Raw genomic sequence first — 13,064 nt, forward strand, 5'->3', positions numbered from 1 at the left:
GTTGGTGGGAATGTAAATTGGTTCAACCACTATGGAGAATATTATGGGATTCCTTAAAAAACTAAAAATAGAACTACCATATGATCCAGCAATCCTACTCTTAGGCATGTATCTGGAGAAAATTATACTTCCAAAAGATACATGCACCCCAGTGTTCAGTGCAGCACTATTCACAATAACCAGGATATGAAAGCAATTTAAATGTCCATTGACAGATGAATGGATAAAGAAGATGTGGTACATATATACAATGGAATATTACTCAGCCATAAAAATGAATGAAATAATGCCATTTGCAGTAACATGAATTGACATAGAGATTATCATACTAAGTGAAGTCATTCAGAGAAAGACAAATATCATATGATATCACTTATCTGTGGAATCTGAAAAAATGATACAAATGAACTTAATTACAAAAGAGAAACAGACTCACAGACTTAAAAAACAAACTTATGGTTACTAAAGGGAAAAGGTATGGGGAGGGATAAATTAGGAGTTTGGATTCACATATACACACTACTATATATAAAATAGATAATCAACAAGACCCTACTGTATAGCAAAGGGAACTCTACTCAATATTCTGTAATAACCTATATGGCAAAAGAATCTGAAAAAGAATGGATATATGTATATGTATAACTGAATCATTTTGCTGTACACCTGAAACTAATTCAACATTGTAAATCAACTATACTTCAATATAAAATTAAAATTAAATTTAAAAAAAGAGATTAAAAAAAGAAGTGTCTTCCAATGCAAGGATCAGATCAAAGAACATGAATGGAATATTCCTACTGGGACGATTAGGAGGATAACACATCCTTGGTAGGTGCAGAGCCTGTTCACTTACCCTCTGACTTTCCTTGTTCCCTTTCTCTACTACATCCAATTAAGCAGATAAAAACTTTGAGAAAGCTGCCTCTTCCTTCACCAGTGCCAAGCAGGACAAACTCAAAGAGCCATTTGTCTGTCTGTCTTCCTCTGATGTTGCTTCTTCATGTCTGAGCTATTGGGAGGAGAGAGAGGCAATAAATTCTCTTAATAAAAGCAAAAAATAAAAATAAAAAATAAGCCTATATGGTCAGTCACAATCCTTGCTATACTTATATAAATAAGACCAAGTTTTTTGAATCTAGACTTATTTTGCAAACAAATTTGTCTTAATTTGGCTATCTTTGATAGAAATGAGGGTGATTTTAGAGAGAAAAATTATCTTTCGATAGAAACCAAAATACATATTGTGGATATTAGATTCTAGTGCTATTAATTTTCCTTGAAGTTTTGTTAATTACCTGAAAACTGGACTATATCCTGAATTTTTCTAGTTTCCTCCACTACCTGACTACAACTCTCCAAACTAGTGTTTCCAAATTTTCTCCCACCCTTTTGACTTGGAATAATTGAAACTAAAACTGCCTTTTTTTCTGAAGTCCTGCATACTGAAGGTAGATATCTTAATATAAACTTCAGAGAAATCTCCACAGCAGCTCATGTTTAGACAGTCTTCTTCGTTCCTGTTGCTATATGGACCACTCAGAAAGTTTACCTGAACATCTGATGGACATTCAAACTACAAAAGATGCTTTAACCCTGACATTTAGAGATCTTCTCAACTGTCTACCCTCAGAACTCAAAAACTGATATGAAATTTGCCTCAATTATTAACCTTTTTTTTTTTGTCTCCATAGCAATGCCTCTTATTAAATACCTGATTGCTTGTACAGTAAGCTTAACTTCTACTTGGAAATACTGCTTTGGAAGAGAAAATTAAGGTAAAATGATCATATGGATGGACTCTAATCCAATATGACTTGTATCTTTATAAGGGGGGAATATTAGAACACAGACATGCACAGACTGAGGGGCAACCATGTGAGGACACAGCGAGAAGGTAGCCATCAAAGGAGAGAGACCTCAAAGAAACTAAACTTGATACTTTGATCTTGGACTTCTAGCCTCTAGATCTATGAGAAAATATATTTTTGTTGTTTAAGCCACCGAGTAGCCAGTGTGGTCTTTTGTTATGGCAGCCCTAGCAAACAAATACAATCACTATTAGGGAAAAAAAATCATGTGCTTTGTTATTCCAGTAGAATGATTTTAACACTGATTACTTCTTACCTTGAGATTATAAAAGACAGTGATAAACATTACTGTAGAGTATATATGAGTTGTGTCCTATGAAACAAAGGTAGTTAACAAACACCTCTCAGCTGTAGATGATGCCATGTGTTCATCTGATCAGCAAGAGGACATGAGTGGAAGGGAGAACCTTTTCTGCTTCAGACAAGCAACTTCCTGGGTTACCCTGAGTATGACAAAGAGGGCCATTGCTTGGGGACCAGGTCTCCAAGCAGTCACAACAGGCCTCAGGAACCCACAAGAAAATTGTGAAGGAAGAATATTACTAGCCAGGCCCATATGAATCTTTTCCTCCCATCACTGCTCTTTTGTGAAAAATTCTTCCAAATACACATTTTTGTCCCAAAATATCATGTTGGACGCTCGCTACTAGGAGCAAATTTTTCTAGCATCTCTGTTGGATGAATTTTCACACTTGCAAAATCACTCAGAAAAGAGTTCATCCTCCCAACACCTCCCCTGCACCAGTGTCCCCCTAAACAGCATCTGACCACAATATGAAGGAACTTACCTCCCAGGTAAACAGGTGCTTGAATGTGATTTAATTATCTCTGCATCCTCTCCCTGGTCTCCCTGTGAAATCCAGTCACCTCTTTGCATTAAAGCATTTCTGTGAGAAGCCCTGTAAGGTGCTGGCTATTCTCAATTCTGTCCTGCTGGTTTCTCTGAAGTGCCTAGAAGCTGTCCTCTCCACACACAAACTGTTCTGACAAACTTCATTTGAATGATTTGGATTTTAATTCTCAATTTGCTTCTGTTCCTAAGCCTTAAGGCTTTTTTTTTTTTTTTTTTTTTAACCAATTCAGAAAAAAGCATCATTAAAAAAAAGACAAGGTTGGGCTTCCCTGGTGGCGCAGTGGTTCAGAGTCCGCCTGCCGATGCAGGGGACACGGGTTCGTGCCCCGGTCCGGGAAGATCCCACATGCCACGGAGCGGCTGGAGCCGTGAGCCATGACCGCTGAGCCTGCGTGTCCGGAGCCTGTGCTCTGCAACGGGAGAGGCCACAACAGTGAGAGGCCTGCGTACCGAAAAAAAAAAAAAAAAGACAAGGCTACTCGCAGATCTAACATGCTAAGCTTTAACTTAGTACGTTCTTAGGACTGATGTTTTCCAAGGAACAAACTTTCTTGTTTCCTGTGCAATAATAAAGGTTTGTTATAAAAGTTAAGTACAAAAAGTGAGAAAAAATAAAAATAGTGGTATCTTCACAGTTGAGTTCTTAACATATTTTCTGATATATGTAAAAAGAAAAATTGGCAAAATGAGTACCAACATTTTAAAAAATAATAATTAAGCCTAAATCCCTGGATTTACCAATTTTATAAATAAGAAATAAGAAAGTAACATTTTATAAAATACAATTTTATGAAATATGATTTTATAAAATTTGTTTAGCTAAGTAACAAATGATTTGCCCACAAAACAGATTTAGCAGGTGGAGTCCAGGGGGCATATTCTACAAAATAAATTTATTGACACGGTAAAGGGTTACTAGCATAAACTTGTGGTGGGAATAAAAAGGGCAGTGACCTTCGTCCTGAAGTTTAGGAGTGACCCCTGAATTCAGAGATATCTGAGTTGAAGTGGTCACTGGAAACAAATGGTAGAGACAAATCACAGAGAGCAGACTGTATCAATTCCAGCTTCTGGACTCAGAGAAGGAAGGAAGAGCTTCAGATTTCACTGCAGAGAATGAGGCTGAGAAACTTTAAAATCAGATGCTTTTTCCCAGATCCCGGGGGCCAGCTAATGCACAAAAATGCTTAAAGCCACATAGGTATGTCACCTTTATTTCCTAGAGAAGATGTTAGCATTTTCTGAATCCTCATCTACCGTGCCTGGCATGCATTATTTTATAGCTTTCTGGAAGTTTCATCAGCACCACTGGTATATCTGTGGTACGATGTGTGTGTGGAGAGTACAGAATGCAGGTCCGGGCTGGGGGCAACGGACTCTTCTAGCTACCACAGTGAGTGGTGCCCCTGCAAACCTGAGTAAGGAAGACAACTTGCCTTTGGGTGGGTAGTGTTACAATCTGCATGTCTCGGGGCACAAATGTAAAGACCGACCCTGTTCTGGGAATGATTATGATTCTGACTGACCTCAAAGGGGTAATTATGAAACCCCTGGATCATCAGGATCTGGATGTTCCCTACTTTTTCCATGGTGTGATCATGACCGAAAGTGTGGCTGTAGATATCTGGGAACATTTCCAGAAATGTCCTCCTGTAGGAGTTAATTATAAAGTCAATGTGTATAAAAGAGAAAATAATATTGAAACCTATCAAGGGGAGTAGATCTTAAGGGTTAATATTGTAGATGGACTACTTTGGAAAAAATCTTTTTCCCTTGGAGTATTAAGAAGTCATCTCATAATTGCCATCTCTCCACATTTTGTTCTAGAGTGCCTGGTTTATTGATATCAGTGTGAGACCTGTTTTAAATAAAAATCTATTTGTAAAAATCCGGATCTGTAATATGTTCTAAATATCATTATAGTGTCTTTTAACTATAGATTAAAAATCACTTCATTTTCAACAAAATATTTTGATGTAAACATCAAATGTTTTGAAAACAAAGGGGATCTGTTTTTGTTGTTTTCTCTTTTATCTAATTTTTGTATCCATTTTGTCTGGGCATATTAAATGGTAAAAATATTTATAAGATTTGCACTAGGTGAATCTTCTTAAAAAAAAATACTGAAGGCCACAGAGTCTAGGAATATTAATATCTTTTTAATAGATTGATCCCCCTTGATTTCTTATTCTGGAGTAAAGGTACAAGTTTTTCCATGAAAATTAGACACACAAATCATCTGACAGAATGTATGACAGGGCCTCCCTGGTGGCGCAGTGGTTGAGAGTCCGCCTGCCGATGCAGGGGATACGGGTTCGTGCCCCGGTCTGGGAGGATCCCATATGCCGCGGAGCGGCTGGGCCCGTGAGCCATGGCCGCTGGGCCTGCGCGTCCGGAGCCTGTGCTCCGCAACGGGAGAGGCCACAACAGTGAGAGGCCCGCATACAGAAAAAAAAAAACAAAAAAGAATGTATGACAGATGGAAAATGATTGATGGGAATTTTGCTTTAATGCACATTGTTCGTTGTAATTTTGCCCAGCTTAATGAACTGTGAATTAATAATAAGGAGCAACACATTCAATGTATTATAGTAATAAAGTGCTTTTATGGACATTTTTCATGTTTCCAGACTTTCTTGGCCACCCTGAACAATTTTAACTCAAAGGATTAAAAAATAATCGCTTATTTAACTGTGTTAAAATAGTCAACTTTGAAAAGGATATTTTCCTGTATGAACTTTTTCCTAATTGATTCCATTTTGTTCTGATCAGTAAACTTACCTGAGTAAGCTGCACTATTTAAAAAAAAGTGATCTGATAGAGTATTAGATGACATACATGACCATAGTCCATTGTTTTCTGATTCAATGACATAAGAAAGTGAAAAATTAATAATTATACATTTTTTAATTAGGAGAATAGAAAAACTAAACTTCTTGTAGAAATAAGCCCAAAGAGTCCTCGTGTCAGCCCTGCTCCTCTTAAAAGACCGTGACGCTGTAATACCAATGGATAATCTGGGAGAGAACCAGCTGTCATTAAAATAGATTTTACCAAGGCAAGGACAATAGGTTGCTTATTAGCAATGAGAAATCAGTAGTCTTTTAGAAGTGTACCCTTTGGAAAGTGTGAGATATATAATAAATGAAAGCCTTTCATTATTCATTGTTATAAGCCAAATGTAGATTAAATGTACACTATCTTCAATTCAGATATTAAGATATCCTTCCCTCAGTAATTTTATGAGGTAACATGTATAATGTCAAGCATAGGCTAAGTCATATATTTTATAATCTTTCAAAAATTTTTAAAGCAATGTGTTAACCCTATAATGAATATAAAATGGATCCTAACTGCATGTCTTAGAAAATGTGCATTTCATAGAATTATTGAAGAATGAATCCTTAATAGCCCATCTTTTTAAGTATGTTAGCTGAACGTTATGATTGTGTAATATCATTTTAGGGCATTACCACATTTTAAGAAATAAAATAATATTCAGAAGCATACTTTTGCCAGAATGTAAAATTTAAAACCAGAAATTTGACTTGTGAAAAATCCTCACATGATTATTGGCCTGTTAAAAACTAAAGCAAACCCCACAAACCTGATGCAAGCTATTATGTGCAAAATAACGTGCTAGTTACACAGCCCTCTGGGAAGTGAATGTGAGTCCGGATGCTTCTTTCTTGGTTTATTTCATTCCTAGAGTACCTTTGTTGCAGGTTTTTCTTATGTTTCCAAAGGAAACAAGTAAGCCATCTCAAGTTTAAGTTCTGTCCTCAATAAAGTAAAAAATGTGCCAGATACCATTTGACTGGATGATAACTAAACTGGACAAATATTTTCTCTCACTGGAGACTGACAGTGTTTTAGCTGTGCTTAAAATTTGTGATTCTCCTAAAAAAAGAGTACAAATGAAAACTTATGGTTACCAGGAGATGATAAGGGGGGAAGGATAAATTGGGAGATTGGGATTGACATATACACACTACTATATACAAAATAGGTAATAATAACCTACTGTATAGCACGGGGAACTCTACTCAATACTCTGTAATGGCCTCTGTGGGAAAAGAATCTTTAAAAAAAGTGGACATATGTATATGTATAACTGGCTCCCTTTGCTGTACACCTGAAACTAACACAAATTTGTAACTCAACTATACTCCAATAAAAATCTTTTAAAATAAAAAAATAGAGTACTACATGCATTTCTAAGAAATAAACATTATTTTCTTCATTCTTCTAAAATAAATAAAAATAAAATAATGTAATATGTGATCTTCAAGCTAATGAACACCTAAGAATGAAATTTGAAAATCTACATTTGGAATGTATAATTCTTTTGTTCAGAGGCAGTGACATTCCAAAAGAACAAAACTTCTCCAACATTTCCCCATTTAGAGTAATGCTGACAGTGAGTGTCTGGTGGATCTCAGAGGGGCACAACTGATAATATATTTATCATGCTGCCAGTTTGCTAAGTGGTTTCATATTCACTAAGAAAGACTTGTCAATGGATACTGAAGAATAGATGTGAGGTCTCTGTGAAGTCTCTGTGTGTTGTCTCTGGGTGAGATCTCTGTGTGAAGTCTCTGTATGAGGTCCCTTTGGAAGGTATCTCTGGGAAATCTGTTAAATCTGTGCTAGGTTTCTGTCTGAGGGTCTGTGAAGCAACATGAGGTCCCTGTGTGAGGTCTCAGTATGTGATCTCTGAGAAAGGTGTTTGCGTGAGAAGTCTCTCGAGAGGTGTGTCCGTGAAGTCTTTGTGTATTGTCTCTGGGTCTCTCCATTTCTTTTTTTCTTTTGGTCTCTCAATTTCTTGTCTTACTGTACCTTATGGAAGACGGAGCAACAAGAGAAGGGCAAAGGGACTTGCTTCTTTCTGTTTTCTTGCTGTTCCATCAGCATCACCTGTCTGTGGCACTCTCCCAGCAGGAGCCAGGGGGGTCCAAGTCCAGCTTCCCCATATTCCCAGAACTCACTTCTGGGTGCCCCTGAGAGGACCCAGCAGCAGCCAGGCTCAGGTCCCAGCCCTGTCAACTCTCTCCTCTGGCTACCGACCCCTCCCACAAGTCCTGGCTTCACTCTCACTGCTCTGCCCATTCTGGAGGCTGCCTTGGGAATCGGGGCCCAGAGGTAGGGCCTGGCTCCAGGGAGAAACCAGGGGTGTGAGCAGTCCTGTGCTCACTCTGCCCCCTCCACCCCAGGTCACAGCATTTCCACGTGTTGAGGGGCCTGACAGGTATGGGGGATGGGGTCCATTTCTGTTGTCATCTGGATCAGGGGCATCAGCTGGAACCGAAATCTCCACAATGAGAAAGACACCACCTAGAGCTGTGTCCACCATGCGCCCTGCACATGGCAGAAAATACCAAATCACTCTAGAGAAATTCTTCCTCATCTCCCTGCTTTTCCATATGGACAGGGGTCAGGAGACAAGAAAAGCTGTGCCAGAAGCAGATCAGTGGAACACTCCTGGATTGCACCCTGCCCCATCCACTTTGCACAGGTCACCTCCACACCACCACGAATCCTGTCTGATTGCTTCTTCACCTGCCAGGCTCTGGGGTGATCAAGGACTGGGAGACAGGCAAGGCTTACTACACAATCACAAGCCAGTCCCCACCTCTCCCCTGGAGCAGTCCTTGGGCCATGTGTTTATGTGAAGGTCACCAGACTAGGAGTCACATCCCAAGTTCCCTAGTCCTGGCTTTTACACCTATTGTTAAGTTATCCTTTCTAAAAGTCAAGAGGTGATGATGTGTAAGCTTATTAAATATAGTATTAAGAGATTCACCTTCCCTGATTTGCTTTACTTCTATAAGTTTGACCTTCTGTTTTGACCTAAAGGTGGTTTCTCTAGGTCTGTGATCTTAGAGTTGGAATAGAGTAGAGACCCTGGCGTGGGGCCATGGTGAGCTACTGGACCCTTAACTTTTCCTCCCCTTTAGGCCTTTAGATGGTGGTTGTATGTCAGGGGGCTGTTCTTTCAGAACTGCAATTTATGGGAATCTGGTACCACTTTGCCTCCTTCCTTGGATCCAAGGATTTTTCTACACCTACATCCCACCCTAAATTCACAGTGTTTGACCATCAGATAGTTACTACCCACAGTCACACCCCTATTCCATTCATCCAAAACTCCTTCTCTGGGGTTAACATAGAGTGGAAGGTAGGTGACCCATGAACGCAGCCATTCATTTATATGGGACTGGACTCAACACAGCCCTCAGCAGCCTCCCTGATACTCCCCCCACCTACACACACAGAGCTGGAAATGCCATCCTTGCTGCTGCTCTAAAGTGTAGGAAAAACAGAGGTGGGGGAGGGTGATGCTGTACATTTTATTATGGCTAAGCTAAAAGGGGTTCATAGGGCATACCTCAATCCCAACCTTCATCAGAGAGAGAAGGAACTCTTAAGAGCAGATGTTGTATATTCCCTACCAAGAGATCCAGGGGCAAGATTTCTCCTGTTTCTGAACTCAGAGCCCATACTCTATTCCCCCCAAACTTCCATCCACTTGGCTCTGACACTTCCTGGAGCCTGAATTGGAATGTCCGGCCCTATCGTGTAAACCTATCCACTACAGTTGCATAAAGTTCAAAGTAGCATAGAAGGAGGAGAAAGACTGGTTGAACCAGATCCTTGGGTGTGGGTTTCATAGGTTTTTCCCGTCTCATTGTTAGAGTAATTTTGGTCTGTGTAATGACAGTATCATAAGGTGCAATGAAGGGACACGAGACAAGGAGCAAGCTTGTGATGCTACTGTCCACCTCCCTCCATGCCCCCCCCTTCTAGAAGACAAAGTGCACAGCAGAGACAGCAGCCATTACACTATGCTTTTATTAGGAAAAAAAAAAAAAAAATATATATATATATATATATACATGTATTGGAGAACATTAAATACCTTGGACGTGCTAAGGAGAAAATCATTTTCTCTACATGGACTGAATGTTGACTTGGAGACATGTCTTCCTACTAAAGGGAAGACTAAAGAAGGATTTTACTGTCGACCAGGCAAGACACCTCCCCAAAGATGACAATGCCTTGGACAGTGTTGATGGCGGGCTGGGGCACCTGGAATCCTTGGCCCATACTGGCAGGTACTAACTGGAAACAAACTCTTCTTGGGGGGCAAGGATGGGAGGCACCTTAGGCCCAGCTGCTCATCGTCGAACCTTACACTTTTCAAACTATGTTGGTGTCTGACTTCCCTTTCCCTGATAGAACAACTCTGGCCCTTGGAGGTGGCTTTATGACTGCAGGCTGTATAACCCATCATTCTCCGTTGCTCTGGGTAGGAGGTAAGCCTATGGCAGCAGAAACACCCACATACTGGGACTTGGAATTCCAGTTTGTGTTCATTTAACTTTGTGGCATGAAGTCCATGGTGAATTGCTCTTTTTTCTTCTGGGATCTGTCCAACAGCTGTCATGAGTGCCTGACCCTCAGCAGTCTCACTCTTCAAGATTGATCTGCTTTTGACTGATCCGTGACTCTGGGCAGTGGCTGATATGGGCTTGCATTTTTGCAGAGCATCTCGACCATTGACTTTTTTATTGGGGAAAATCCACTTTAAAAATAGCCTCATCCTTTTTCTGAAGAGGCTTTCTGGAGGGCTATGTTTCTTCTCTGGCATGAGCTGGAGACATCTGCTCCCAATAGAGTCTGTTATTCCCCTGACCTGGGCAGGGTGGCTCATACTTCCAGCTTGAGAGGTCCCTAATTCTTTAAACCTTTCTTCATGCTCGCCTGGTTTATGCCTCCTACAGTCCTCTCTTTTGTAAGTAGGGGCAATCATCTTGCTCTGGCTCTTCCATGAGTCTTGGAGTTTTGAAGTTTTGGGCTCCTGCTGCCCTAGGTTGCTCCTTTGGGCTTCCATAAGGCCACTTGGCTCCTGGGAAGCTAACCTGTCTCTGGTGGGGACTCTCTGGGGATGGCACTGAGGCACCTGAGAAGCCAAGTTGTCTGCAGCAAGGAACATGTGTTTGGGAAAGTCCTGAAGCTGGTTGTCTGACTGTACCTTTACTTTGGAGTTAAACTCACTGGCAACCCCCATGTTAAGGCATGGCTCACCTGGATGTTGGAAAACAGACATTCTAGGTAGTAGGAAACGTTTACTGGCCCCTGGCACCTCTAAACTCCTCATATGTACATTTGTGGTTTCGGATTTTGTCAACACTTTGGTTTCCAAGATAACACTAGACTGTGGTTGAAGAGCAGGAGACTCCTTGGCCTCCACAGCCTCCCTGGCCTCTTCACCTCTCAAAGATTGGGATCCTAAGTTCACCTCCATCACTGTTACCCTATGGCAGGGGTCTCCTGAGGCCTGACCACCACTCTCCTCCGTTGGCTCATTCCTGACCATTGCTGAACTTGGACCTGGCTCTAGGCTGTCCCTCTTGACCCATTCCACAGTCTCACTCTTCCAGGTTCTGCCCACAAGGCTAAGTGTGAGGGACTGAGAAGGTGGCCTGCCCTCCTGTCCAGTCAGAGAAGCCTTTGAGGGCCCATGGTAGTCAGCAGATGGAATCGCTCCCAGGGCACTCTGGATTTCCTTACACACAGTTGAGGGGACAAGGAGAGGCCTCTTCAGGGTAGGAACTGACTCTTCTGTTATCACCTTCTCTCCTGAATGAGCCTGAGGAGGTTTCTCCAGGAACTCAGCACACTTGACTGTTGAGTGGGACCCAGACACACAGGTGGCTGAAGGGGAAGAGGCAAACTGCAGAACGGTGGAGGGTTGGAGCTTTTTCCGCTTCAAGAGATTTATGGGCTTGAGGACCTTGAGGGGGAGGGTCCACCTGTGCTTTACCCAAAACCTTCTAATGTGTGCTTCCAGCACCTCTCGAGTGTCTGGATCAAGGAAGGAAACCCTACAGGAGGTGTTCATGCAGGGTTCCCAACCCTTCAAGCAGTATCTTCCACAGGCTCCAGCAGGCACTGCTTTGCACGTCTCACCAGGAGGGTCTTGACATGAGAGCTGATGAAAGTTGCCCTTGCCAGGAAGCCTCCCCAGGCAGCTGTAGGAGAGCAGATGGGGCCAGGATGGCTGGACAGGACAGGCAGGGGTGGGCACCTGCAGCCCAAGAACCCTCCTCTGCCCCGACACTGACTTCATAATGCTCCTGCTCTCCCTCACCCTAGGGCTTTAGCCACGCCCTCCCATGGCTCCCCCTCCCAGGGCTGGGGTCACATTATAGGCTCTGGGAGGAAGGACGACCCAGGAGAGAAGGGGAAAGATTCTTTACCTTTGCAGAAGTGAAACCAGGTTGTGAGTCCCCTCCAGTTCTTCCAGGCAATCTCTGCAAGCTGGAAATCAGGAGACTGGGTCATGGTGGTGAAGGCAGAGGCCTAAGAGTCTTTCAGGAGGCTGAGTGCAATGGCCCTTTAAGGGAAATCTTTGGAGGATTAGACTCTGGAGCCCAAGTATCAGTGTCCAAGGCCACATGTCCCTGACAGTGATGCTAAGTCTCACTTGAAAAGGGTTTGTCCTTTGCAAAGTGCCTTCACGTTAATTAACCCCTGTAGCCCTTACAACTGCCGTGTAGGGGAGAAAGGTCAGTGGTCATCACACAGAGGAATCTGAGCAAAGTTAAACAACTTGTCCACAGTTGGACTTGGAGGTCCCACTTCCCAACCCAGGCACCAATGGTCCACCACAGTCCACACACCCCATTTCTAGGTCCTCATGGCTTCATTCTAAGCACAAATTTCTGGGAAGTATCTGGGCTCTGATCTCCTTCCAACGAGCCTTCCCAAGGCTCTGTTTCCTGAAGAATAAGCTCTGCCACTGGCATCCTCAGAGACCGTGAAGCTGGGCCCTCAGGATTAGGAGAGATGGAAGCTAACTCTCGGGGGCACGCAGGACTGAATGGCAAAGGCTTACCTTTCAAAGATCCACTTTTCTTCCTACTCCTGCTCCTCCCCTTCAGCTCTACTTGATGCTGAGAGAGAAGAAGAAATGAGGGGCTAACACCCAACTCTCACTGTCATCTATCTAGGCAAGCTGTGTTCATGAACAACATGACTTTCTACATTTAACTAAAACTCTGTGGGGTTTTTTCCCCTTTTACTTATTTTTAAAGTGGATAAAAATATTTTCAGTTTTTCTTCTTTGAAGAGTGCAAAGAAGGATTTTTATTTATTTTTTTTTTTTTTGCGGTACGCGGGCCTCTCACTGTTGTGGCCTCTCCCGTTGCGGAGCACAGGCTCCGGACGCACAGGCCCAGCGGCCATGGCTCACGGGCCCAGCCGCGCCGCGGCATGTGGGATCCTCCCGGACCGGGGCACGAACCCACGTCCCCTGCATTGGCAGGCGGACTCTC

At 42.4% G+C, this 13,064-nt stretch overlaps 2 protein-coding genes and 1 pseudogene across 3 annotated transcripts in view; 2 read left to right on the forward strand and 1 right to left on the reverse strand.

Moving 5' to 3' along the window:
- Nucleotides 1–13,064, forward strand: part of LOC309808828 (centrosomal protein of 78 kDa-like) — a 1,511,271-nt pseudogene that overhangs the window by 612,699 nt on the left and 885,508 nt on the right. The gene's annotated exons all lie outside the window — the stretch shown is intronic.
- The window catches only part of LOC309807088 (uncharacterized protein), a 457,860-nt gene that overhangs the window by 369,677 nt on the left and 75,119 nt on the right, over nucleotides 1–13,064 (forward strand). The window lies entirely within an intron of this gene.
- LOC309807992 (spermatogenesis-associated protein 31A6-like) lies at nucleotides 9,740–11,857 on the reverse strand (the record flags this gene model as incomplete). The annotated part of the gene is made up of 1 exon (XM_082628000.1): nucleotides 9,740–11,857. The coding sequence occupies one exon, from the start codon at nucleotides 11,855–11,857 to the stop codon at nucleotides 9,740–9,742; it is 2,118 nt and encodes a 705-aa protein (XP_082484126.1).

Source organism: Mesoplodon mirus (genome assembly GCF_964341445.2).
Source record: "Mesoplodon mirus genome assembly, chromosome: 7".
In the NCBI taxonomy this organism is placed as follows: Eukaryota; Metazoa; Chordata; class Mammalia; order Artiodactyla; family Ziphiidae; genus Mesoplodon; species Mesoplodon mirus.